This window comes from Sorex fumeus, unplaced genomic scaffold, assembly GCF_029834395.1.
Source record: "Sorex fumeus unplaced genomic scaffold, SorFum_2.1 ptg000105l, whole genome shotgun sequence".
NCBI classification, from domain to species: Eukaryota; Metazoa; Chordata; class Mammalia; order Eulipotyphla; family Soricidae; genus Sorex; species Sorex fumeus.
The window spans coordinates 426926-449731 of record NW_026606162.1 but is presented as its reverse complement, the minus strand read 5'-3'; the positions used below and the strand labels follow the sequence as shown (position 1 = coordinate 449731).

At 49.2% G+C, this 22806-nt stretch overlaps 1 protein-coding gene, 2 non-coding genes and 1 pseudogene across 3 annotated transcripts; 3 read left to right on the top strand and 1 right to left on the bottom strand.

Moving 5' to 3' along the window:
* The first annotated feature begins 11151 nt into the window (after window positions 1-11151).
* Window positions 11152-17490, top strand: LOC130042581 (60S ribosomal protein L21). The gene is made up of 6 exons (XM_056134743.1): window positions 11152-11315; window positions 12712-12790; window positions 13286-13347; window positions 16315-16427; window positions 17094-17244; window positions 17363-17490. The coding sequence occupies exons 2-6, from the start codon at window positions 12724-12726 to the stop codon at window positions 17450-17452; spliced, it is 483 nt and encodes a 160-aa protein (XP_055990718.1). The 5' UTR covers window positions 11152-11315; window positions 12712-12723; the 3' UTR covers window positions 17453-17490.
* On the bottom strand, window positions 14917-15539 carry LOC130042580 (zinc finger CCHC-type and RNA-binding motif-containing protein 1-like; annotated as a pseudogene).
* Window positions 16147-16223, top strand: LOC130042593 (small nucleolar RNA SNORD102). The gene has a single exon (XR_008795270.1). It is a non-coding gene; the product is annotated as a small nucleolar RNA SNORD102 (small nucleolar RNA).
* Window positions 16469-16595, top strand: LOC130042594 (small nucleolar RNA SNORA27). The gene has a single exon (XR_008795271.1). It is a non-coding gene; the product is annotated as a small nucleolar RNA SNORA27 (small nucleolar RNA).
* Window positions 17491-22806: the final 5316 nt, after the last annotated feature.

Here is a 22806-nt window from a genome sequence, read left to right as displayed (position 1 = left end):
CTGTCAAAAGTGATCCCTGAGCACAAAGTCAAAAGTAAGCCCCATGCAGTGTCAGGAATGACTCCTGAGCACAGAGCCAAGTGTAAGCCCCAAGCACTGTCAGAACTGAGTGCTGAGCACAGAGCCAAGAGTTAGCCCAGAGAATTGTCAGGAGAGACAGTGCTCAGAGCAGAGAGCACTGTCAGACTTGGATGCCACCCTGGAAAGCCCCCAAATACTGCCAGAGTGACCCCTGGCCCACAGGGCCCCCACACCCTCGGTGCACACACTGAATCCACAGCGTACTTAGCTGATGGCTGAGAATCCCCACAAGGGTTCCCCCAGCAGCGTTGATCACCAGTTGGGGGACCCCCCACCCCAGTTGAAATGTTTGGAATTAAGCTATTTTTAAATTTTTGTTTGGGCCACTCCCGGCGGTGTTCAGAGTTGAGTCCTGGCTCTGCGCTCGGAGATCACTTTCGGCCACACTCGGGGGACCCTAGGGGATGCCAGGGACGGAACCAGGCGGGCCGCATGCCAGGCAAGCACCCTCCCCACTCTACTGTGGTTCTGCGCGCCTCCTCCCGATTTTAAACAAGAAGTAACCAGAAATAAATTCAGCAGGGAGACAGAGATTTGTACGTGGAAACTGCCCTCACCAGAGGAGGAAAGTAATGAAACAGAGGGCAGGGCGCATGCCTTGAATGGAGCTGAATCGGGTTTGATCCCCGGCACCCCCAGAGTTCCCTGGCGCAGAGCCAGGAGTCAGCCCTGAGCAATACTGAGTATGACCCCAAAACCAAACCAACAAATCTCACCAAACTACAGCATTCTTTAAGGCATTAGAACTCCCACCAATAAAATCTTAAGAACACACAAAGAATGCAAACAGCTAAAACCCTAAAACTGGAGCTTGGAGTCCGGAGGGGTCCTCAGAACCACGAGTAGTGGGTGCAGGAGGAGGCCAAAAGTCAGGCAAGCCAGGGGCCGGAGCGATAGCACGGCGGGTAGGGTGTTTGCCTTGTACGTGACTGACCCGGGTTCAATCCCCGGCATCCCGTAGGGTCCCCCAAGTACCGCCAGGAGTAATTCGTGATTACAGAGCCAGGAGTAACCTCTGAGCATCGCTGGGTGTGACCCAAAAAGAAAAAAAAAAGTCCTAGTGGGAAAAAATGAAACACAATAGAATGTTACATGATGATAAAGACTGTTTATCATCGAGCACAGCGGGGAGGGCATGGGGGAGGGCGCTTGCCATGCACACGGCTGACCCAGGTTCGATTCCCAGGCACTCCCCGGGGACACCGCCAGGAACTGGAAAGCTAACACAGGAGGGGAAGTGCAGCGCCAAATTCATCGATGGCACTCGTGAGCTCAGAGCCAGGAACAGGACCAGACCCACAGCCACCAAATAAAGGGAATATAGGGCAGCGAGGGAGGGGGCGGCGGCCAGCAGGGAGGGGTGGTGGCTGGGGAAGTCGGTTCTGCAGATTCAGTGCTCAGCTGTCAATCTCAGAGTCCCTTTCGGGAAAGAAATATGGCCGGGGTGCCCAGAGCCAGGACCCTGGGTAGCAGTTCGCTCAGATGCACCACGGGGAAGCTGAGAAGCCAATTTGGCGGAAGAAGGTAGGGGAGCCCCAGGTCAGACCTGAGCACCCAAAATAAAAATAGAGTGGAAAAGTTCTGGGTGAGAAGGGGAGGAGAGCGGGGGGAGGGGGGAGTCAAGGAATTAACGTTGTTCCTGAGGTCAGAGTGTACTGGAAGGGAGAGGCAGCAGGTGCAAAGGTCCTGGGGTGGGTGTGAACTGGATGCGATGGGGATGACAGACTGGGTATGGTGTGCAGGATACGGGCGTTTGGGACCCTAAGAGAAGGCAGGGGGTGCAAGTGCCTGTGTATCCAGGCAGGAGGAGGCGAGCAGGGCAGGACTGGAAAATGACAGGGTCTTTCTGAGAGCGATAGCATAGTGGTGGGGCGTTTTGCCTTGGACGTGGCTGACCTGAATTTGATTCCTCTGCCCCTCTTGGAGAGCCCGGCAAGCTACTGAGAGTGTCTCGCCCGCACGGCAGAGCCTGACAAGCTGCCTGTGACGGATTCGATATGCCAAACACAGTAACAACAAGTCTCACAATGGAGACGTTACTGGGCCCGCTGGAGTAAATCGATGAACAACTGGAGGACAGTGCAAAGAAAGTGCTTTCTGAGAGCAGAAGGCCAGTGATGCCCCAGAGGGAAACCAGCAGGGGGCCAGAGTCAGGGCTGGCTAAAGGGAAGGTCCAGGGATGGGGGTGATAGGGTGAGTTTTCCGTGAGTGTGGAGAGGCTCTGGAAAGGCAATAATAAGGGGGTTGGTGAGGGGTGGGGGAGTGCTCCAATGTTGGGGCAGGCAGAGTCTTGGCTTCCCTGGTTCAAATCCTGCCCAAACTCACCATGGGCAAGTTCCCTTTTGTCCGTGGGGATTTCTCGGCAGAGCCATGTGCAAAGAGCTCAACCCTCCCAAACACAAGCTGCAGTGAAGTGTCCCCTGCACAGCTCTGAGGAACGGAATGTTTTCCATCCCAGCTTGGGATGAGACAAGCGCCTAATCTCCCCCGGTCCCCCGGTCTCTACACAAGTACACACACACACACACCACCACCACACACACATCACACACACACCACACACACACCACATACACACACCCCACACACATACCACACACACTACACACACCCCACACCCTCCCACACACCCCACACCCCCACACACACCACACACACACCACACACACTACACACACCCACCACACCCACCACAAACCATACACACACCACACACATCATACACACAACCCCCCCCACACACCCCACACACCTCCTCCCGCACACACACCCAGACCCACACACCACACCACACACACACTATACACACACCACATACCACACACACACCACACACAGCACCATACACACACTACTGTTTTTGTTTTGGCAGGGGGAGACACACATCCCCTGCAATGCTCAGGGCTTACTCTTGGCTTGGTACTCAGGGATCACAGGGAACACTGAAGGTGCTCTGGGGGACCCTATGGGAGGCCAGGTATTGAACCTGGCTTGGCCACGTGGAAGGCCAGAGTCCTCCCGGCTATTCTGTCACTCCGGCCCTGTCCCTGAGCTCCCCATATCTCCCTCTACACGCAGCACATCAACCCCCTCCACCCACCTCCTACTTCCCACCCCAGGATCTTTGCACTGCTTCTGTCCATTGCCTGGCAGTTAGTCCCACTCTCTGGGGTACCCACTCCACTGCCATCTCCCTGCACTGTCCTGTTTTCTGACCTTGTATTTGTGTTTTGGGGGACACATCCTGTAATACTAGGGGGCCATGCGATGGAACCCAGGGCTCTCCCACGCAAAGCCTGAGCTGCCCTCCCCAGCTCCCCTGCTGCCTGTCCCGCCCCCACCCCTGGTCTTGAGGGGCTGCTCAATCATCTTTCTCCTAGGCCCCCAGACAGTCCACAACCGCCCGCCCCACTTGGCAGAGGAAAAGGAGGTGGGAGAGAACAGGGCTGCGGGGCACGCGGGGGCAGGCCTGGCCGTGGGGTCCGCCGGGTCCCATATGGAACTGCCCAGCGTCTGCTCCTGAAGCCAAGCACGGGGGTCACGGCGCCAGGTACAGGCTAGCAGTGCTAGGAGAGGCGTGGCGTCAGCCGGTGGGCGTGGCCTCCATTGAGAGCAAGGTTCCTGTGATGGGTGTGGCCTCACTCAGTGGGCGTGGCCTCGCGGTTGCTAGGGTAGTACTGTGCATTATGGGTAGACTTCTCTTATTTTCCTCTAACACACGTACTTTTTTTTGATTTTTTTTTATTAGTGAAACACCATGAGGTACAGTTGTAGATTTACAATTTTTTGTGCTTGGGTTTGATTATACAATGATCAGATACCCATCCCTCCACCAGTGCCCATTTCCCACCACCATGGATAATATCCCCCCACCCCCATCCCCCCATCTCCCCCCGCCTCTGTGGCAGGGCAATCCCCTGTGTTCTCTCTCTCCTTTTGGGTGTTGTGGTCTGCAAAAGAGGCATTGAGTGGCAAACATGTTCAGTCTATAGTCTACTTTTGACATGCATCTCCCCTCCTGGGAGGATCCTCCAAACACCCTTTATTTGGTGCTCCCTTCTCTATCTGAACTGCCCTTTCCTCTAGGATACCCGGCTGGCCTCTAAGTTATGGAGTAATCCTCCTGGTGCTGATCTCAGCTATTCTTGGGTATTAATCTCTTACTTTGTTACTTTATATCCCCCAGATGAATGCAATCTTTCTATGTCTATCCCTCTCTTTCTGACTCATTTTGCTTAGCATGATACTTTCCATGTTATACCACTTGTATGTAAATTTCATGACTTCATCTTTTCTAACAGCTACATAGTACTCCATTGTGTAGATGTACCAAAGTTTCTTTAACCAGTCATCTGTTCTTGGGCATTCAGGTTTCTTCCAGTTTCTGGCTATTGTAAAGAGTGCTGCAATGAACAAACAAGTGCAGATTCACTTCGACTATACATTTTTGCCTCTCTGGGATATATTCCCAGGAGTGGTGTCGCTGGGTCAAATGGGAGCTCAATTTCTAATTTTTTGAGAATCGTCCATACTGTTTTCCAGAAGGGCTGAACCAGTGGACATTCCCACCAACAGTGAAGGAGTGGCCCTTTCTCGCCACATCCGACACACGTACTTTTATTTATGTATTTATTTGTTTTGGTTTGGAGGCCACACTGGCAAGCTACCCGTGATGTACTCAAGATGCCAAACACAGTAACAATTGACACAATGGAGACGTTATTGGGCCTGCTCAAGCAAATCGATGAACAATGGGAGGACAGTGACAGTGATAGTGACCCAGGGACGCTCAGGGATTACTCCTAGCTCCTGGTACCCTATGGGATGCCCAGGATCAGACTCGGTCAGCTGCAATTCGCTGTGCCATCTCTCCACCCTCCCTTCACTTTACTTAGACACTGGGTCACACATGTCACAAACTTCCTCCCGATGCTTTGTTACAGGCACCAGACCATTACCACTGTCTCTTTCCTTCCTCCACTGTCTCCTTTCCCCCAGCCTCCTTTCCCTCAATGAGTTATTTTCTATTGCTTGTTACCCCCTAAACAGCTAACAGAATGATAAAAAAAAATACCGGAGAAGAAAATGTGTGAGAATGGTTGTATCTTACCATGGGGGCCTCAATAGCAGGATGACTTTGTGGGGCAGGAGAGATAGTACTGCTGGGAGGGCATCTGCCTTGCACGTGGCCTACCAGGGTTCAATCCCTGACACTCCCTGATCAACTACCTGGACAATGTCAGGAGTTGATCCCTGAGCGCAGAGCCAGGAATCGTTCCACCGGATGTGGCCACTAGACAAAAGGTGACCTAACATGAGTGGTTCCCTGAGTAAATAAATAAATAAGACACTCACTGTAGTTGATTTGTCCGATTCTCCCAACTACTATATCAGTTCTGTGACGGCAGAGAATTAAAAAGCACTGCTTGGGCACCCCATGTAATCACCTAGCACCGCCAAGGTCTGGGTCTGGGGTTCTGTGATCCCTGAGCACAGATTTAGGAGGAAGCCCTGAGCACTGTTGGGTGTACCCCCCTCCCCAACAAACAAAGCAAAAAGCATTAACTTTGGGGGTGGGAATATAGTTCAAAGGATCAGAATTTAGGATTTACATGTGGGGGTCCTGGACTCCATGCTGGCACCACACGACCCCATGAGCACTAATCCAGGAAACACCTCTTGACCCTATCAGCTGTGGCCCAAAAGCTGAAAAGGAAATAAAAACCAGAGGTAGTGCAGTTGCCTTGCATATGGAGGATGGAGGGCCTGAGGTTCTCTCTCTCTCTCTCTCTCTCTCTCTCTCTCTCTCTCTCTCTCTCTCTCTCTCTCTCTCTCCCAGAACCCCAGATTTTGCTAAATATTGAAGCTTTCCTGTCTCACACTAGGCCCTGCACACAATCGGTGCTCAATAACTACTTGTTGGATGGCTCCCTGTGTGGCTAGGGGTGGTGGTGAGCAGAGGAGGCCTGGGCCTTGCGCAGATGTCCAGTTTCCCTCTGACCCCCTTGGACCAGAAGGTTCTGGAAGGTTGTTTTGGTTACTGGGTTATGTAGGTGAGTGGGGGTGAGGGCAGGACCCAGGACGGCATGAGAAGCAGCTGTATCACGAGAGTAGCCCTGCACCCACACCTGCCCTCTCGAACCACAGCATCTCTGCTTCATTTCACACCCAGTGATGTTCAGGAGTCTCTCCTGGTGGCTTGGGGGACCCTGCGTGGTGCTAGGGGGCTGACCCCGAATCAGCCCTCACCGCTGGACTGTCACTTTTTTCTTTTTTTGCTTTTTGGGTCACACCCAGCAATGCTCAGGGGTAGATCACTCCTATCTCTATACTCAGGAATCACTCCTGGCTGTGCTAGGGGGACCCTGTGGGGGTGTGTACAAGGCCAGCGCCCTCCCTGCTATCCCTTAACCCCCTGTCAGTCTCCCCACCCATCCTCTGTGCCCCTGAGTCTGTCTGATTCCCACTCCTGGTTGTTTCTGGGGGCAGCAGACCCAGAGCCCACATGCAAACCATCTACTCTGTTCCCCCCACCCAGCCTGTGTGATTGCCTCTGGGTCTATGTCTGTCTGTCTCTTTCTGGGGGAATTAGCACCCAGCCCCTCTCATTCCCACACCCTCACAGGGGACAGGAAGGAACAAAGCAAGCCTCTTGAAGGTCCCAGAGGAGGGGGCTGCAGGCCCCCCCCAAAAAAAAAGAAAAAGAAAGAAAAAAGCCCCCTCCACCCCTAATAGTGCAGTGGGGCAGGGCGCTTGCCTGGCATGTGGCCTACCAGGGTTTCATCCCCAGCATCCCTTAGGGTCCCCCAAGCCCACCAGGGGTAATTCTAGAGTGCATAGCCAAGAGTAACCCCTGAGTAAGCCGGGTATGACCCAAAAAGAAAATAAGGGTGTGTGTGTGCAGGAGCTTGGTCCCCCCAGTTGAGCCTTTTGGGGGCACAGGTGCCTGGAGGGCCCTTTGCCCTTCACCCTCCATCCCTGTGAGTCCCCATGTGCACATAGGGGGGTTTCCGAGGCACCCTGCAGGGCCCCGAGGGGAGCAGCTGCCTGGAGTTACAGCTACAGAGACTCACTTGGAACAAGGGACGCGATTGCAGGAGTGAGGGCGGGGAGGGGGCTGGGGCCAAAGAGGAATCAGGCTAGATCAATGGCAGCAACTGCAGGGGTGGGGGGAGCTGGGAACAGGATGCATTTCTGCCAAAAGCCTTTGGGTTCCAAGATTCGTTTCTGAGTCTCTGGAATCATAGCTGTTAAGCAGTTTGATCAGGAACCAGAGAGGCCTGCCTCCATTTATATACCTGAGCCGCAGGTGGTTTGTGGGTGTCTCCCCCACAAACCTAACTTTTGACCACTTACTTTCTTGGTAAACTTGGCCCCAAGTTGTTGGGGTCTGGCCAAAGGCACAGCAGCAATTTTGGGGTATCTGGAAGTCTGAAGGCGCCATCAGGCTGCTGATGCACTCGCCTCTGAGGTACAGATTGACCTGCTGGTGGCACCATACTCCCCACACACTTCCCTCTTATTGTGGTGGGAAGATGCTTGCTGGTTGGGTGGGTGTTTGAATATTATCTGTAAAGAACTATTGTGAACTACTTTATGAAAATAAAATATATAAAAATGGCAAATAAAAGACAATCTGAGATCAATTCCAATACTGAATATCCTACAAAATTCCTGATCAGGACATCACAAGACTAATAGCAGTGGGGGTATGGCTGAAATGGCAGTGCCCACCCGAGCCCAGCATCTGTGAGTCCCTGTTACTGATAAACTCATCTAGGGTGTGACCCTATTTTTTTTTTAAAAGAAACTGTCAAGATCATCAAAAACAAGGGTAGTCTGAGAAAGCTGCCACAGTATAAGGCGACATTACCATATGTAATGTGGCATCCTAGCAAGGCTCTTGACACAAATAAGGGATATTAGGCAAGAAATAAGGAAATATAACTAATTAATGGAATTAATAATAATGCACATTACTGGAGCGATGGCACAGCGGTAGGGCGTTTGCCTTACAAGCGGCCAACATGGCCGACCCGAGTTCGATTCCTCTGCCCCTCTCGGAGAGCCCGGCAAGCTACCGAGAGTATCTCGCCCGCACGGCAGAGCCTGGCAAGCTACCCGTGATGTATTCGATATGCCAAACACAGTAACAACAAGTCTCATGATGGAGACGTTACTGGGCCCACTCGAGCAAATCAATGAACAACGGGAGGACCGACCGATCTTACTGGATGATTAACTATACCAAACGTACCGTTCTAAGATTAGACGTTAATTCAGGGCTGGAGTGATAGTACATCAGGTAGGGTCCTTGTCTTACACATAGCTGACCTGGGTTTGATCCCTAATATCCCTTATGGTGTACCCCGAGCACTGTCAGAAGTAATTCCTGAGAGCAGAGCCAGGAGTAACTCCTAATTTCTGGGTGTGGCCCCAAAACCAAAAAATAAAATAAAGATTGTCAATTGTCTATTTTCAAACTTGGTGGCAGTGGGGGAGGAGGGGCGATATCCCACAGTGCTCAGGAATCAGTCCTGGGGAGGCCTGGGTGGGTATCATATGTAGTTTTTGGAATCAAACCCGGGTGCATGGCAAGCACCTTATTCACTATACGATCTCTGTGGCCCCATCATTTTTTAAAAACTAGTTTTTATTTTATTTGAGGGGTGGGGCTTTGGCACCAAAACACATTGTTGCTCGGGGGCTGTTCCTGGCTCTGCTAAGCAGTGACCCCTGGCAGTCATATTGGGGGACCATATAAGATGCTGGGCATCAAGGTGGGGTTCAGAGGCCTGGAGAAACAGTGGATGGGTAGAGCTCTTGCCTTGCACAGGGCTATCTTGGATTTGATTCGTGGCACAACCAGGAGTGATTCCTTACCACAGAGTCAGAAGTAAGCCTTGAGCACGGCCTGTTGTGGCTCCCCAAAACAACCAAATTAAAACAAAAAAACTCGAGTTGACTGTATGCAAAGCAAGTGCCCTACCTTGTGTCCTACCTCTCTGGCCCCAGCCTCTCTATTTTTAAATATATCCAAAACTAGGACCAGGAGGCAGGTCTAATAGTGGAACAGGAGCCTGTCCTATACTAGGCTCTGAATTCAAGCCCAGGGTGCCCACCCTCAACACAGCAGGCACTGTTGGTCCCTAGGAAGATTAATGCAAAGTGTTTTTTAAAAAACAATGCTAAAAATAATCTCGATTAAAAAGATCAGACAGTGCTTGAAAGATAAAGACTAGCATGAAGGTGCCTGCCTTGCACATGGCTGACCCTGGTTAGATAGCTGAGGGGAGGAAGGCAGTCACCTGGCACCTGAGCACTGAGAGGGATCCGCAGGGAGGCCCCAATCCTCAAAATGAAAATATAAAAATATAAAAAAAGGTCTCTTTTATATATTTTTTTATATAAAAATATATAAAAAAATTAAAAAAAATCTAAAACAGCTTAAGAACAACCAGACATTAAGGCCTGCCTTTCTCTTTATAGCTCTTTCCCTACTAGGCAGCACCAACTTCTCAGTTTGATTTGAACTCTTCTGTACTTATAAATGTATATATACTTCGCCTACAGGTTATTCTGGTTTTGGTTTCTGGGGGTGGTGCCACAAGACGCAACGTTTGGGGGCTTCTCTAGCCCAGTTTACACTTTTAAACGTTTTTACACTATGTAAGTGACTTGTCATACTATGTACATTATACATACATCCTCCTCCTTTGGGTTCACTCTACCGGGCGTTTCATCAACCGTCAATGTAATACGTCTTAACGTCCCAGAATGTTTACTTTTACTGAAGGATGTTTCTAACTTTTTTTTTTCACTACTCAACGCAGTTAATGCTCATCCTGAACTCCAAATTCAAGTCCTGAGACAGGAACCTTGCAGCGGAATACTGCGATTTTGGTACCTTTAAAGTTTCAGTTCTAGATTTCGCCCAGTGGTTTTCCAAAGCAGTTCTAACACGCGCGCACACGCAATCGAGCACGGATGCGTCGACAGGAGGCTGCAATCGCTTGGCTGCTGGGCCCTGGTGCTCACGTGCCCGGTTCTGCACAAAAGCGGCTCCCCCCAGCCCCGCAGGGCGCCCCCGGCAGCCGAAGCCCCGCCCGGGCGGCAGCGCGGACGCCGGTGACGTCACCACGCTCGCGGGCCCTGGCTTCCGGTTCGGCCTCTTCGAAGCCCCCTGACGTGGTTAGTGTGGCTCGACGGCTTCATCTTGGTGTTAAAGGAAAACATCCTCACGGGATTCGCTTGTCCTCAAGGACGGCCCTTATTTCCCCATAATTTCCCCATAAGCGTCGCCTACACGGCTCGTTTCTTGCCCGCTCCGCCCCGGCCCGCCGCCCCGCCCCTTCCTCCTCCCCTGTCCCCGCCCCGCGCCGCCGCCCCGCCCCTTCTTCCACCCCGCGCCAAAGCCCCGCCCCTTTCCCCGCCCCTCCCCTGTCTCCGCCCCGCGCCGCCGCCCCGCCCCTTCTTCCACCCCGCCCCAAAGCCCCGCCCCTTTCCTCGCCCCTCCCCTGTCTCCGCCCCGCGCCGCCGCCCCGCCCCTTCTTCCACCCCGCCCCAAAGCCCCGCCCCTTTCCTCGCCCCTCCCCTGTCTCCGCCCCGCGCCGCCGCTCCGCCCCTTCTTCCACCCCGCCCCAAAGCCCCGCCCCTTTCCTCGCCCCTCCCCTGTCTCCGCCCCGCGCCGCCGCCCCGCCTCTTCTTCCACCCCGCCCCAAAGCCCCGCCCCTTTCCTCGCCCCTCCCCTGTCTCCGCCCCGCGCCGCCGCCCCGCCCCTTCTTCCACCGCGCCCCTTCCTCCGGGCCGCGCCAAAGCCCCCCTTCCTCCGCCCCGCCCCCTTCCCCGCCCCTCCCCTGTCTCCGCCCCGCGCTGCCGCCCCGCCCCTTCTTCCACCCCGCGCTGCCGCCCCGCCCCTTCTTCCACCCCGCCCCTTCCTCCGGGCCGCGCCAAAGCCCCCCTTCCTCCGCCCCGCCCCTTTCCCCGCCCCTCCCCTTCCCCCGCCCCGCCCCTTCCTCCGCCCCGCGCTGCCGCCCCGCCCCTTCCTCCGGCCCTCGCCGCCGCCCCGCCCTTCTTTCGGCCCGCGGGGTGGTCTGCCGGGTAGTGGTCTCTGCCGTCTGGGCGCCCATCGCTCAGCAGGCGCTGATCCTTCACCCGTGACGCGGCAGCGCTCCCTGGGGGACTCGAGAGGCTGAGTCTCCCCTGCCTGGCCCGGGTAGTGCAGTTTTGTCCCTGTAAGTGGGACTGGCGTGCCGTGGCCCGGGCCCTGTCCGGTCGGGGAGGAGGGTCAGTGCGGGGGATTCGCTGGTCCTCAGGGACCGTCGGTGCAGTCAGTGGGTCACAGGCCTGCGCTTGTGAAAACAGCTGCTGCCCCCGCGGGGAGGCCGGGTGGGCGAGGCGGAGTGCGGGGCACACCCACCGATCCCGGCTGGGGACGATCTCGGGCCGGTGGTCCGGCCCGCCCCCCGCAGCGGGTTGCTGGTGATTTCTATGAAGGTTCAGCATCTTCGTTGCGATCGATCGGCTACTAGATTGCATACTGACACCCTCACCCACATCTTTTGTGTCGGAATCTACGTATTTGCTTTGCCTTTGAAGCCCTGCCCCTGCGAGCGCCCCCCCCCCCCCCACACGCGCCTTTTATAAAAAAAATAACTTTTGGTTTCAATTACCTAGTCGGTGGTAGCAGGAGATATTTTGGTCGAAATTGTTCGATTTTATTGCTACTTTTGTCAGTCTCTTAACTGGGCACACTTCACTGATTTGTAAGAACAGCCCAGGTTGCTGTTGAAGGCACCCACTTAAGGAATCTTGGGATGGAACCCTGGGGTGTCAGATTAGTCAATTTTTTAACTATTAGACTTGCTTCTGTATCTGATAATACATTCTCACTTGGAGAATTGCTTGTGGGGGACGAGTGGGATTTTGGAGTCAGAGAAAAAAAGTATAAAAACAGGATGTTTAGCACTTAATGCGTGCTTGCTGGCCTTTTTAAGAGTGCATTCGCTGGACTAATGGTGTTAGGTTTCTGCGTTATATGGAAAGGATGCTTTGGTGTGGTCCATTTTCTCTAGAATTCTCATGTTAGTTGAGAAGTAATTTGTTAGAATATTCAAATTCAACCTTGCCCTCTATTTCACTCTGTGATATCAATTGTAGCATGACTGACCAGCAGTGATTAAAATCATTGTTTTGGCCTGTTACTGTTAACAACCACTGCTCAGTTGCCAGTGCTTTGTAGATTTGGCCTCAATTAATTGCCCTGTCTTCCAGATGAGGATCGGGGTGTAAATGGACCCAGAACTGGGTCCATGATTTCTTGCTTGTTTTTCCTCTTCTACCCAATATGTGTCCTAGTAAACATGTCAGTGATCAAATGTAAATGAATTGGACATTTTGACTGTTAGTAGATGCTGTGGGCAATGTGCTGTGACCAAAAATTAGGTTGATCAGAAGAGTTACTGGAGGTTTTGTCATACTGTCAGATTGTCTTCTAATTTCCTTCGGTGCCCTTCTAGGTTAACATGTTCTTAGATCTGACGTTGCTAGGGAAACGCAAGTATTCAAAGTTGAAATTTTTGGTAGAGGTACATATACCAAATTTGTCTTTATATCTTTCACATTTTCCAGTAAAGAGCAGAAATGACCAACACAAAAGGAAAGAGGAGGGGCACCCGCTATATGTTCTCTAGACCTTTTAGAAAACATGGTAAGTACATTACTCCTGAGAAAAGTACATATGGCATTTGTGATTTTGCATATGGTTTGTTTTTATTTTTAGGCCTATGTTTTATAAGATGTATTCCAGTTTTATTTTTTAATGCATTATTATGTTTGCGTTTTTTATTACATTGTTAGTGTTTGTGGTCTTGGTGCTATATTAACTAGCATCTCCCTAACTTGTACTAAAAAGCATGACTTACATAGCTGCATTCATTGTGAATCAGCAAAAATGTAAAATACAACTCTGAATTTGTATTAGCTGGCACTATTTATGGTACAGCGGGTGGAGGGGTTGCCTTGCACATGACAAGACTGAGTTTGCCAAGCCTGCCAGAAATGATTCCTGAGCGCAGCCAGGAATAAGCCCTCAGCACCACCACACCACCAGGGAAACCCAAAAGCTGCCTTTTTTTTTTTAAAAAAATGCTGAGAGCTGCTCAGTTCATAATTTGGATACTGACTGTGTACTGATGCTTCCCAGGAGTTGTTCCTTTGGCCACGTACATGCGGATATACAAGAAAGGTGATATCGTCGACATAAAGGTAAGTTGGACAAATTGGACATAACTTAGTCAATACTTATCCTTTTAGATGAGAAACTTTTATTAAGTGTAGACTGTTAATATTTTCAGAAATCTGAATTATTTGTGTTTAAGTTTTTCTCATTACTTAGTTGTTGCTAATATCTAGTAGAGTTCATTGAGGTATAATTGAATACCTTGTGTAAAGGGTTACTGGTAAGGATGGCTGTGAAAAAATCTTACTCTCAAGCGAGAAGCTGTGTAAGCCCCTCATGCACGCAGGGATTACACGGGAAAGGATGTTTGCGGGCTCTCCAGGCAGTTCGGTGCTCTCAGCTGCTTATCCACCCCAGGCGACTGTTGCCTTGGATGGACGAAGGAAGAACGAGGGCCAAGCTGGTTGCTGATTAGTTGTCGTTTATTCAATCTCTCGTCTCTCCTAGCTCTCTCCAACCCTCTCTCTTTCTCTCTCTCTCTAACCGCACAATTCTTTCTTCCCGCTGTACCCGTCTCCTCTCTCTCTGCTGTCTCTCAGCTGTCTCCGTAACTGTCTCTCCTTCAATCCATCCCTTTCTCCCCACAGCCACTCTTTTTTATCCTCTCACCATGCCTTCCCAACCATGCCTCCCCACAGGAAGCGTGATCAGAAATGTTTTTCCAGACATTCCACCTGCAACCCACAGCAAAAGAGCCCTTAAGGTGTGTTTCTCCCCTCCTTAGACCTGCAACTTAATCAGCATCTTTAATTCTCCTTCCTAATTCTTCCTAATTCTCCTTCCTTTACCATTCCTTGTGGACACAGTAATAGACACTTTTAGGCTTGTAGGGTGACTCTCCTGGGGCCATCTAACCACAGACTCAGACTACAGTGCTCAGGCCGGATCAATCATTCCTAACTCCAGCAGGGTCCAAATCTAGTTACTACTTTTGGATCATGACAGAATTTGTCCATGACCAAACTCTTTTTTTTTTTAAGTTTCCTTGAAAATTTTATTATCATTGAATAAAAATAAATTCTTTAACTTTTTCACAGTTTGTAAAAGCTTTTGCTTTTAATTTTTGTTTTGGGCCATAACTGAGGCTTTACTCCTGTCAATGTTCAAGGGTCACTCTTGGTGATTCTGTGGAATGAATTGACAATTAAATACAGTTAATCCTTAATTCCTGTACTAATTCTCTGGCCTGAAGAATTGCTTATTTTAAAGAGCACTTCTTGTTAAAATATTTATTTCAAAAGTCCTCATGTAAGCTATTTGGATGTGAATAAAATTTTATAAACATCTCAGAAAATTATTCCTAGTATCTATCCTTTTATTTGGGATGACAGTAAAATTACTATGACAGTATTTTCTTATTCAAATGAACTGATTTCAAGGTAAATGGTTATTATAATATCTTGATTTTAAAATTTTATTCTGGTAAGACAGAAAATGACTTTATAATTATTTTTCAATTTCAATGAACTATTATAGAATAAAAATATTTGATACTAAGTTTTCTTATGCTTGAATGCTGAAAATAATCATTATTAGCCCAAATAAACTGGTACCGTCAATATTTTAAAAAATTAATGATATTTACATAATAAATGTTAATCACTAAGTTCTTCCTCATTACTGAATACGTGCTTTTCTTTATTCTTGGGCGTCTTGAATCATCTGGTGTTGAGGGACCTCCTGAGTTGGGTTTCCATTTATTTTGTTGTTCTTCAATTTTGGCTTCCTGGAAAGCAGTGGCCTGACTAAGACTATCAAGAGAAGAATCTTCACCTTCATCTTCACTCTCTTCTACTTCTTCAATTTCTTCTTCTGGTTCAGGAATTTTTTTTTTCTTTGGAGGTTCACGTTCTCCAAGCATATTTCTGGGACAGGCATAACTCAAGTGCCCACTTTGCCCACATTCATAACACTTAGATTTATCAAAGTAGTTTCGTCTTCGGATAAACTCATCTGCTCTTCCATTGTCAATAGCAATACTTGCTTTTATTACTCTACCAAATAACTGTTTGTTATTTATTGGCCTGGTACAATTCTGTGCAGAGTCTTTATCCAAAAACAAAATAAATGCTACCCCTTTACTCTTCCTGGTATCTTTATCTTTCATTCTAGTAACCTTTACAACTTTGCCATACTTGGAGAATATCCAGTATAAGTCATTGTTGGTCAGGGAAAAAGGCAAGTTGGATACATACACAGTGCTCTTACTTGAGGCCGATCACCACTCATTTCTTCGGGCGGGCCGACCCGGGGCCCCGATGGGCGCGAGCTCTCAGTTCCTGTGGGGCCCTCCCCTTTTAATCTCGCTGGCGACCCAGGGCCGTGGCAGTGGCGGCGGCGTCTCTCCCATGACCAAACTCTTAATTTATAGTTAGGACACTTTGGCCAGGCCCATTTCAATGCCAGGGTAGCTTATAGCTCACCGCTTGCCCTGGGTCCTCGTCAGGACCCTGCTTTGGGGGATCTAGGAAGTAAGGGCAACTGAGGCTTAAGTCGAGCGAGCAGATGTCTGGGAGTCAATTATCTGGAGTCAGTCAACTCCCAAGCCACAAGCTTGTCTTTTTAACTATCTTCCTGTATCCATGCAAAAAGCAACTGCTCTGAAATAACTAAGCATGCAAAGGACATTAAGGAGAAGAGAAAGACAATATTTACAAGTCAGAGTCTGATCAGGAGACAAAGATAATTGACAGGCTAGGGGGCAATCAACAAACACAAGCTCCTAGTGGCCAGGGAGGAAGGGCTAACCAATGTTATGCTACAGAGGGCTATTAAAAATAGTTAAAACTTTGTGACTAATTTTTAAACACATTATGGTGCTGTAGAGTTTAATGATGATTGTCTCTTTGATTGCTTTTTGAAACAATATATGAAAAAGCACACTTCACCGACTCTGAAAGCTCTTGAGTTGCCATTACAAAGAAAAAGTTCCTTGAATAGCCTTGATAAGAAAGGGAAATAGATGGCATGACGTTTGCCTCCTTTGTTTATAGGGAATGGGCACTGTCCAAAAAGGAATGCCCCACAAATGTTACCATGGCAAAACTGGAAGGGTCTACAATGTTACCCAGCATGCTGTTGGCATTGTCGTTAACAAACAGGTCAAGTAAGTAATGTGGATTGGGAGGGCTAACTAGTATTCCCTTATGCCCCCTTCTCACTTTGCCAATTGGACTTATGTCTTAATTGGTCATTCAAGTGGGGCAAAGGAAGCGTCCCTTTAAAGCTCAAGCAAACTGGGTGTTTGTCTTGTATCCAGTCAGAGGAAACAACTTGAAGGATCAAAGTCGTGGAACGTCATGGGATTGATTTAAGGTGGTTCTGTTGCCAGAGTAAAAGGTTTAGTGAGTTAATACAGCAACCTGGTTTTAGTTTCAAGGTCCGTTATCATAAGAAAGAGCTTAAAAGTGGGGCTGTTTGTCCAAACACTAATTCTCGCAGTAAGATTGATCATGATTGCAAATTTGCCATCACTTTATTCTGTTTTATGGATAAAAAATTTGTGATTAATTGTGAAACTGCCAAAAAAGTTTTCTGAATTTTGCTGGCCTAAGATAGAAACCAGTCCACAAGTGTAGAAATGTTGCAGAATGCTATGCTAAATTCAGTTAAATCTTAAGTCCAGTTAAACCTTAAATCCAGTTAATCTGCCCCATCCCCATGCAAAACAAAATCACATTTTTTTTTTTACACTGGAGGTTTTACCTGCAGATTTGTTCCTTCTGAGTTATGTTTTTGGTGAGGCATTTATAAGAGTTCATCTTCTTTCCAGGGGCAAGATTCTTGCCAAGAGAATTAATGTTCGTATTGAGCATATTAAGCACTCTAAGAGTCGAGACAGCTTCTTGAAACGGGTAAAGGAAAATGATCAGAAAAAGAAGGAAGCCAAAGAGAAAGGGACTTGGGTTCAACTGAAGCGCCAGGTGAGTACTTTGAATCTGATCTATACTAATGTAATTTTCTTTCGTCATTTCACTGGTTCTTAGAGTACTGTGTGGTTTAAATTAGTGTTTTACAGTCACCTTTTTTCCCCTCTTCTAGCCTGCTCCACCCAGAGAAGCACACTTCGTAAGAACTAATGGAAAGGAGCCCGAGCTGCTGGAGCCCATTCCCTATGAATTTATGGCATGAGAGGTGTTTGTTTAAAAATAAAGAGACTCCTGGACTATAGAAAATGGTTCTTTTCAGTGTCATGTCGTTCGACCTCCCCCACCCCCCCACCAATCCCCCAAATTATTTAAAGCAAACTTTGAGTCGTGTCTAATTAATTGGGTCTTTTGTCTTTACTATTTAAATTTAATCTTGCGAAAAAATGTGGAAAGGTTTATTGGGCAACCAAATATGCTCTAAAGCTGCTCTGGAAATAAGATAACACTAAGTAAAATCTAATTTAACTTCTTGCTTATCCTCAGGAAGTATGGTTACTCCCAATTGTGTCTCAAATTGCTGTTTCAGGATCAGGAACGTGACTTTGAAATGAATTACTTAACTCCTTTGTGAGTTACTTTAACTTTTTGAGGAATCTTGACTCAGAAAATAATAGGTTTGGGGGGTTGGGGGCAGGCTGGCAGTGATGCTCAAAGGCTACCAAGAGTCACTTCTGGTGGTACTGGACGCTGTATAAGTGGTCATGCAAGACAAAGCACTTTATACTCTTTGAGGCCTTAATACACCTTTTTGTTTTGATCGAGAGTAAAAGTATCAGTTAATACTAATGGTTCTGTGATATCATTGAGCACTTTACATGATCTAGATATTAAAAACTTGGAATCAAATGCTCCTGTCCATTTCACATAAAAGAAAGTGCAAGACAGTTAACTTGCCCAGAGTTAGAAATGATCTATATTAGTGTCTTTTTAGCTGGCCTAGCCCCACTTAATACCGAAGGAGCATTTTAAATCTGTATAAGAGAGTTAGCAGTTAGGTTGTTGCTTCCAGTTTGATTTTACAGATATGGCAAGCACTTTGTGCATATAACCAAAGGGGAAGTGATTGTTTACATCTTTAGCTGCCTTTAATATTTTGTTGTAGTAATGGCTGACTGGTCTGGGTTCTATTCCTCCGCCGCTCTTGGAGAGCCCAGCAAGCTACCGAGAGTATCTCGCCCGCATGGCAAAGCCTGGCAAGCTACCTGTGACGTATTCGATATGCCAAACACAGTAACAACAAGTCTCACAATGGAGATGTTACTGGGCACACTCGAGCAAATCAATGAACAACAGGAGAACAGTGCTACAGTAATGGCATCTGTTTATTTGGAAGGGAAACTCTTACGTACTAGTACTGGGAACACAACTGGAATTCACTTGGAATCAGAGAGAAATTACTTCTGGTCTTGGTTGGTGAAATAAAATCCATGTTTTCATGACTAGCCTTTGCCTCTCTGAACTGTATTTTTAATGTAAAAATTTCCTCCACCAGACCCGAAGTTAGAGACATTGAACTTCTAATTCCTCTTGCCTGACAGTGAATGTTCTATGCACTGTCTTGATAGGCGGGGAATAAATCACTTGTTTGTGGGCCACATGGCAGTGCCTGAATATTGGGCTTGTTAGGGTCCTCCACACAAGTGACTTGGAAGTTACATTCTTTCACTGTAATATAAATTTCCCTTTCTGTTGATTCCTTGAAGTGAGGGTATTATCTGCATGCATGCTCAGGTTAGAACTCTGTTCTAGTTCTTTAGCAATCTAATAGGCTCGAACCTTTGTCGACCAGGTTGGCCGCATGCAAGCCAAACGTCCTGTCCGCCATAGCACAGTGGTGGCACAGCAGCAGCGCTGTGCTATAGCAGGTAGGGCGTTTGCCTTGCTCGCAGCCAACACGGCCGACCCGAGTTCGATTCCTCCGCCCCTCTCGGAGAGCCTGGCAAGCTACAGAGAGTCTCTCGCCCGCACGGCAGAGCCTGGCAAGCTCCCCGTGATGTGTTCGATATGCCAAACACAGTAACAAGTCTCACAATGAAGACGTTACTGGGCCTGCTCGAGCAAATCAATGAACAATGGGGAGGACAGTGACAGTGACAATATGCTCAAGATTCTAGGGCCAGAGTGATAGTACAGAAGGTAGGGTGTTTACCTTGTATCAGCCAACCCAGGTTCAATCCCCAGCATCCCATATGGTTCCCCGAGTACCACCAGGAGTAATTCCTGAGTGCAGAACCAGGAGTAAACCCTTGAGCAATGCTGGGTGTGACTTCCCCCCTTCCATCCCTCCCACCCCGTGTGTTTGTGTGTGTGTGTGTGCGTGTGTGTGTGTGTTTGCGTGTGTGTTTGCTCAAAGCTCAAGATTCATAGCTAACTCCCTGAGACTACTGATTTCGTTGTGTGTTCCTGTAAATATTTGACAAATTAGCTGGTCCCCAGTCTGATGTCTGTTGGTTTCTGTCACCTGGGAACTGAAGTAGCCAGAGTATTGTGTGGGATTTTTTTTTTTTTTTTTGGTGCTTTGGGTCACACTCAGCCATACCGAGGGCTTACTCCAGACTCTTGCTCAGGGTTAACTTCTGATGGTGCTCATATGAGGTGCCAAGAACTAAATATGGTTGAACTTTGTGCAAGGTCAGTGTGCTATCTCTTGGCCCACCGCCTTCATCATTGGACTCTTAGCCTTCCCTGCTGTATTGGTCATTTAAGGAACAAATTAGCTGACAGGGCCCTCACGAAGCTCACTAGAACTGTTATCTCAAAAGTAGCTCTGAGGAAACCATGTAGTAGATCTCCATTTTCACATCGGTTTGTGTTCTAAATCACTTACTGTAACTCTGTAAGTCTCTGCCCTGTCCAGTGGCCGTGAGGCTAGACCCTGGGACTTATGCTCCCCATCTGCTCACAGGGATGGTTCAGGTAAGACAGATGGGCAAGTAACGTGCATCTGAGACACAGGCTGAGTCACAGGAGAAAGAGAAAACGGTCCCCAGTCAGCAGAGTCGGCTTCTGAGAAGACAGCAGCATAGTCCCACCAGCTGGGGCCTCGGGTCCATCAAGGCCAGGAGGGATTTGAAATTCATGACGATTCAGACTCTGCCATCCTGGAAGCAATTCCACCTGCCATTCACTCCATCATCAAATGGAATATCTCCCAAGGCATCATGTTGGCACGAGAGAAGAAACTTCCAAACGGATCCCAGGGAGCCCATAAGGGCAGACACATCATAGATTTCACTGAGTGGCTGTGACTGGGATATGACCAAGAGTCACGGGGCTGGGGCAGGTTTTTCTGGAAAACCTTTCATCTCCCTTTGCATCCCCATCCCAAAGCTTGCTGGTTTGTTTGTTTGTTTGTTTGTTTGTTTCCCTATTTTTTAGGATTCCATTTCTTTTTGTCTGTGTGGGTGTCTAGCTCTCTCAGGGATGCCTTAGATGAGGGATAATGTATTTAGTGCCATGGCTTGTAAGTCACATGGAAACAAAGGCAGAGTCCAGAACCACAAACAGAAGAAACTAGCCCTGATCCTCTGGGGAGCTTGGGGCAGAGAATTGCCTGTGACTGCGGCTGGGGCCGCAGGCCCCGTCTGATGCTCACCCTGACCCGAGGTTTGGTCCGTGTGTGCAGGATTCACAAGCACACGCGTGGGAGCTCGTCCATGCAGAGGCTGGGGCATGTCCCTCTGCAGCAGGCACCATCTCCGCATACGCCCCGCCTCCCACCCTTCCTCTCTCCTCCAGGCCACCCGCTGCCACCCTGGACTCCCTTCTCACCTCAGGCCTGCGCTCAAAGGCCCTCTCCCAGACAAGTGCCCCCCGAATGCTGCTTGCTCCCAGGTCATCCTTAGGGACCCAGCTCCCGAGAGCCCAGGACCCTTTTTCTCCCTCCAACCCCAAGGATCACAGACCCCCTGTGTGCCCTCATTTTCGTTCTGGTAGCGCAGCTAGCCTTCACCTGTGCTGGCTTCAGGAATGTATCTGACCTCTCATTTGCGCCCTGATGGCAGGACCCCTGGGTGAATTTTAGTAACATCAGTGACACCAATGCCCAGAACACAGTCACGGAATGCACTCAGCGGTGGACTCAAACCCCCTTCACTTTACCCCAGCTGGGCTGCAGAGATGCCCTCGTTCCTGAAGCTGAAACAGCCATAGTGACCTCTGCCACACGTTTCCCGCCTCAGTTTCCACAGAATCTCAGGCATGTCCTGCCCCCTGATGACAAGTGTGCAAGTCCTCCAGGCTAGAACCCAAGTCATCCTGACAAAGGAGTGCTTGACATTCCAGGCTGTCCCAGGAAGTGGAACCAGGGCCCTCCTCAGAGCAGGCCTCTCCCTCCGACCTCTTCTCTGTGACCAGCTCCAGGGCCTTGAACCAGGTGAGAAACTGCTCGTGGGGCTGCAGGCGGTAGTTCTCCGTGGCCTCCTGGAGCAAAGCACTCTCCTGCAGGATCTTCTTTTCCTGGGACATGGAGAAGGAAGGAAGGGAAAGGCCTGAGTGGGATGCGGCGCTGTCCAGGGCTGCCCAAAGGCAGACTACAAGGAAATTTCCACAGGGATCCCCCTTCACTCTGCCCATCAGCATCTCCACTTTCCTGAGGTCAGATAACCCCCCTCCACCAGGAAGTTCTCCTTGAGGGATGCTGCCACCCACCCACACATGTGTCTTCCATTGTTTCATTCTCCTACTACTAGGAGTGTCAGGCTGGAGGGACAGAGACAAGGAGGATCTGACAGGGCACCATGGGACAAGAAGTCGGGTCCACTCCTCTGTTTCCCTGGATTCCCAGGTGCTCACCTTTGCGAATTCCTCCTCATTGACCTCCTCCCCTTGGAAGCAATCAGCCAATGCATGAGAAAGGGCCCCAGGGGACACTGCCAGGCCTTTCACCTTTTCCATTTTCTGCCTTTTCATTCACCATCACACTTAAAATGGATGAGTGGGATGCAGAGATAGTCCAATGTTTAAGGCACTTGCCTTGCACTTGACCAACCTCAGTTTGATACCTGGCACCACATAGGGTCCCCCATGCACTGCAAGGAGTGATTTCTGAGCACAGAGCCCAGAGAAAGCCCTGCGGATTGCAGGGTGTGGCCTACAAACCAAAAAAGTAAAAATAAAAATGAACATGCCCACCTGATTTTCATTTATTTAAGAGAATAAAACGACTAATGTATCAACACTCATAGTCTGTTATGCCCCATATAGGATGGAATTATTTCTCCTATCTATCTCCTATATCTCCACTACACTTTTTAAGTGTATGTCATTTTTGGAAATAGCCAGTAGGACCATTTTAGATGGTCTGAAATAAGGATATTTGGAAGAGGAAGCAAAGATGACCACCACGGATCCTGGTGGCCAGGACACTGGCTGGTCAGAGGGCTGACAGAGGAACTGGACGTTCTGGGAGGAAGGAGAGAGAGGTGGACTCAATTAGGTCTCTCCGAAGGAGCTGGGTGACAGGCGTGTGACCCAGATGCACAAAGACCTTGGGGTTCCCACGGAAAAGACGGGCAGCCCGGATGCTGAATTCCAGGGGCTGCACCCTCAGGGATG

What these genes read in the sequence shown, in the direction of transcription:
- LOC130042581 (XM_056134743.1), top strand. Translation starts at nt 12,724, where the DNA reads ATGACCAACACAAAAGGAAAGAGGAGGGGCACCCGCTATATGTTCTCT. An exon ending in GTCGTTAACAAACAGGTCAA is followed by an intron (nt 16,428 to 17,093) that starts GTAAGTAATGTG and finishes TCTTCTTTCCAG; the next exon opens with GGGCAAGATTCTTGCCAAGA. An exon ending in GGGTTCAACTGAAGCGCCAG is followed by an intron (nt 17,245 to 17,362) that starts GTGAGTACTTTG and finishes CCCCTCTTCTAG; the next exon opens with CCTGCTCCACCCAGAGAAGC.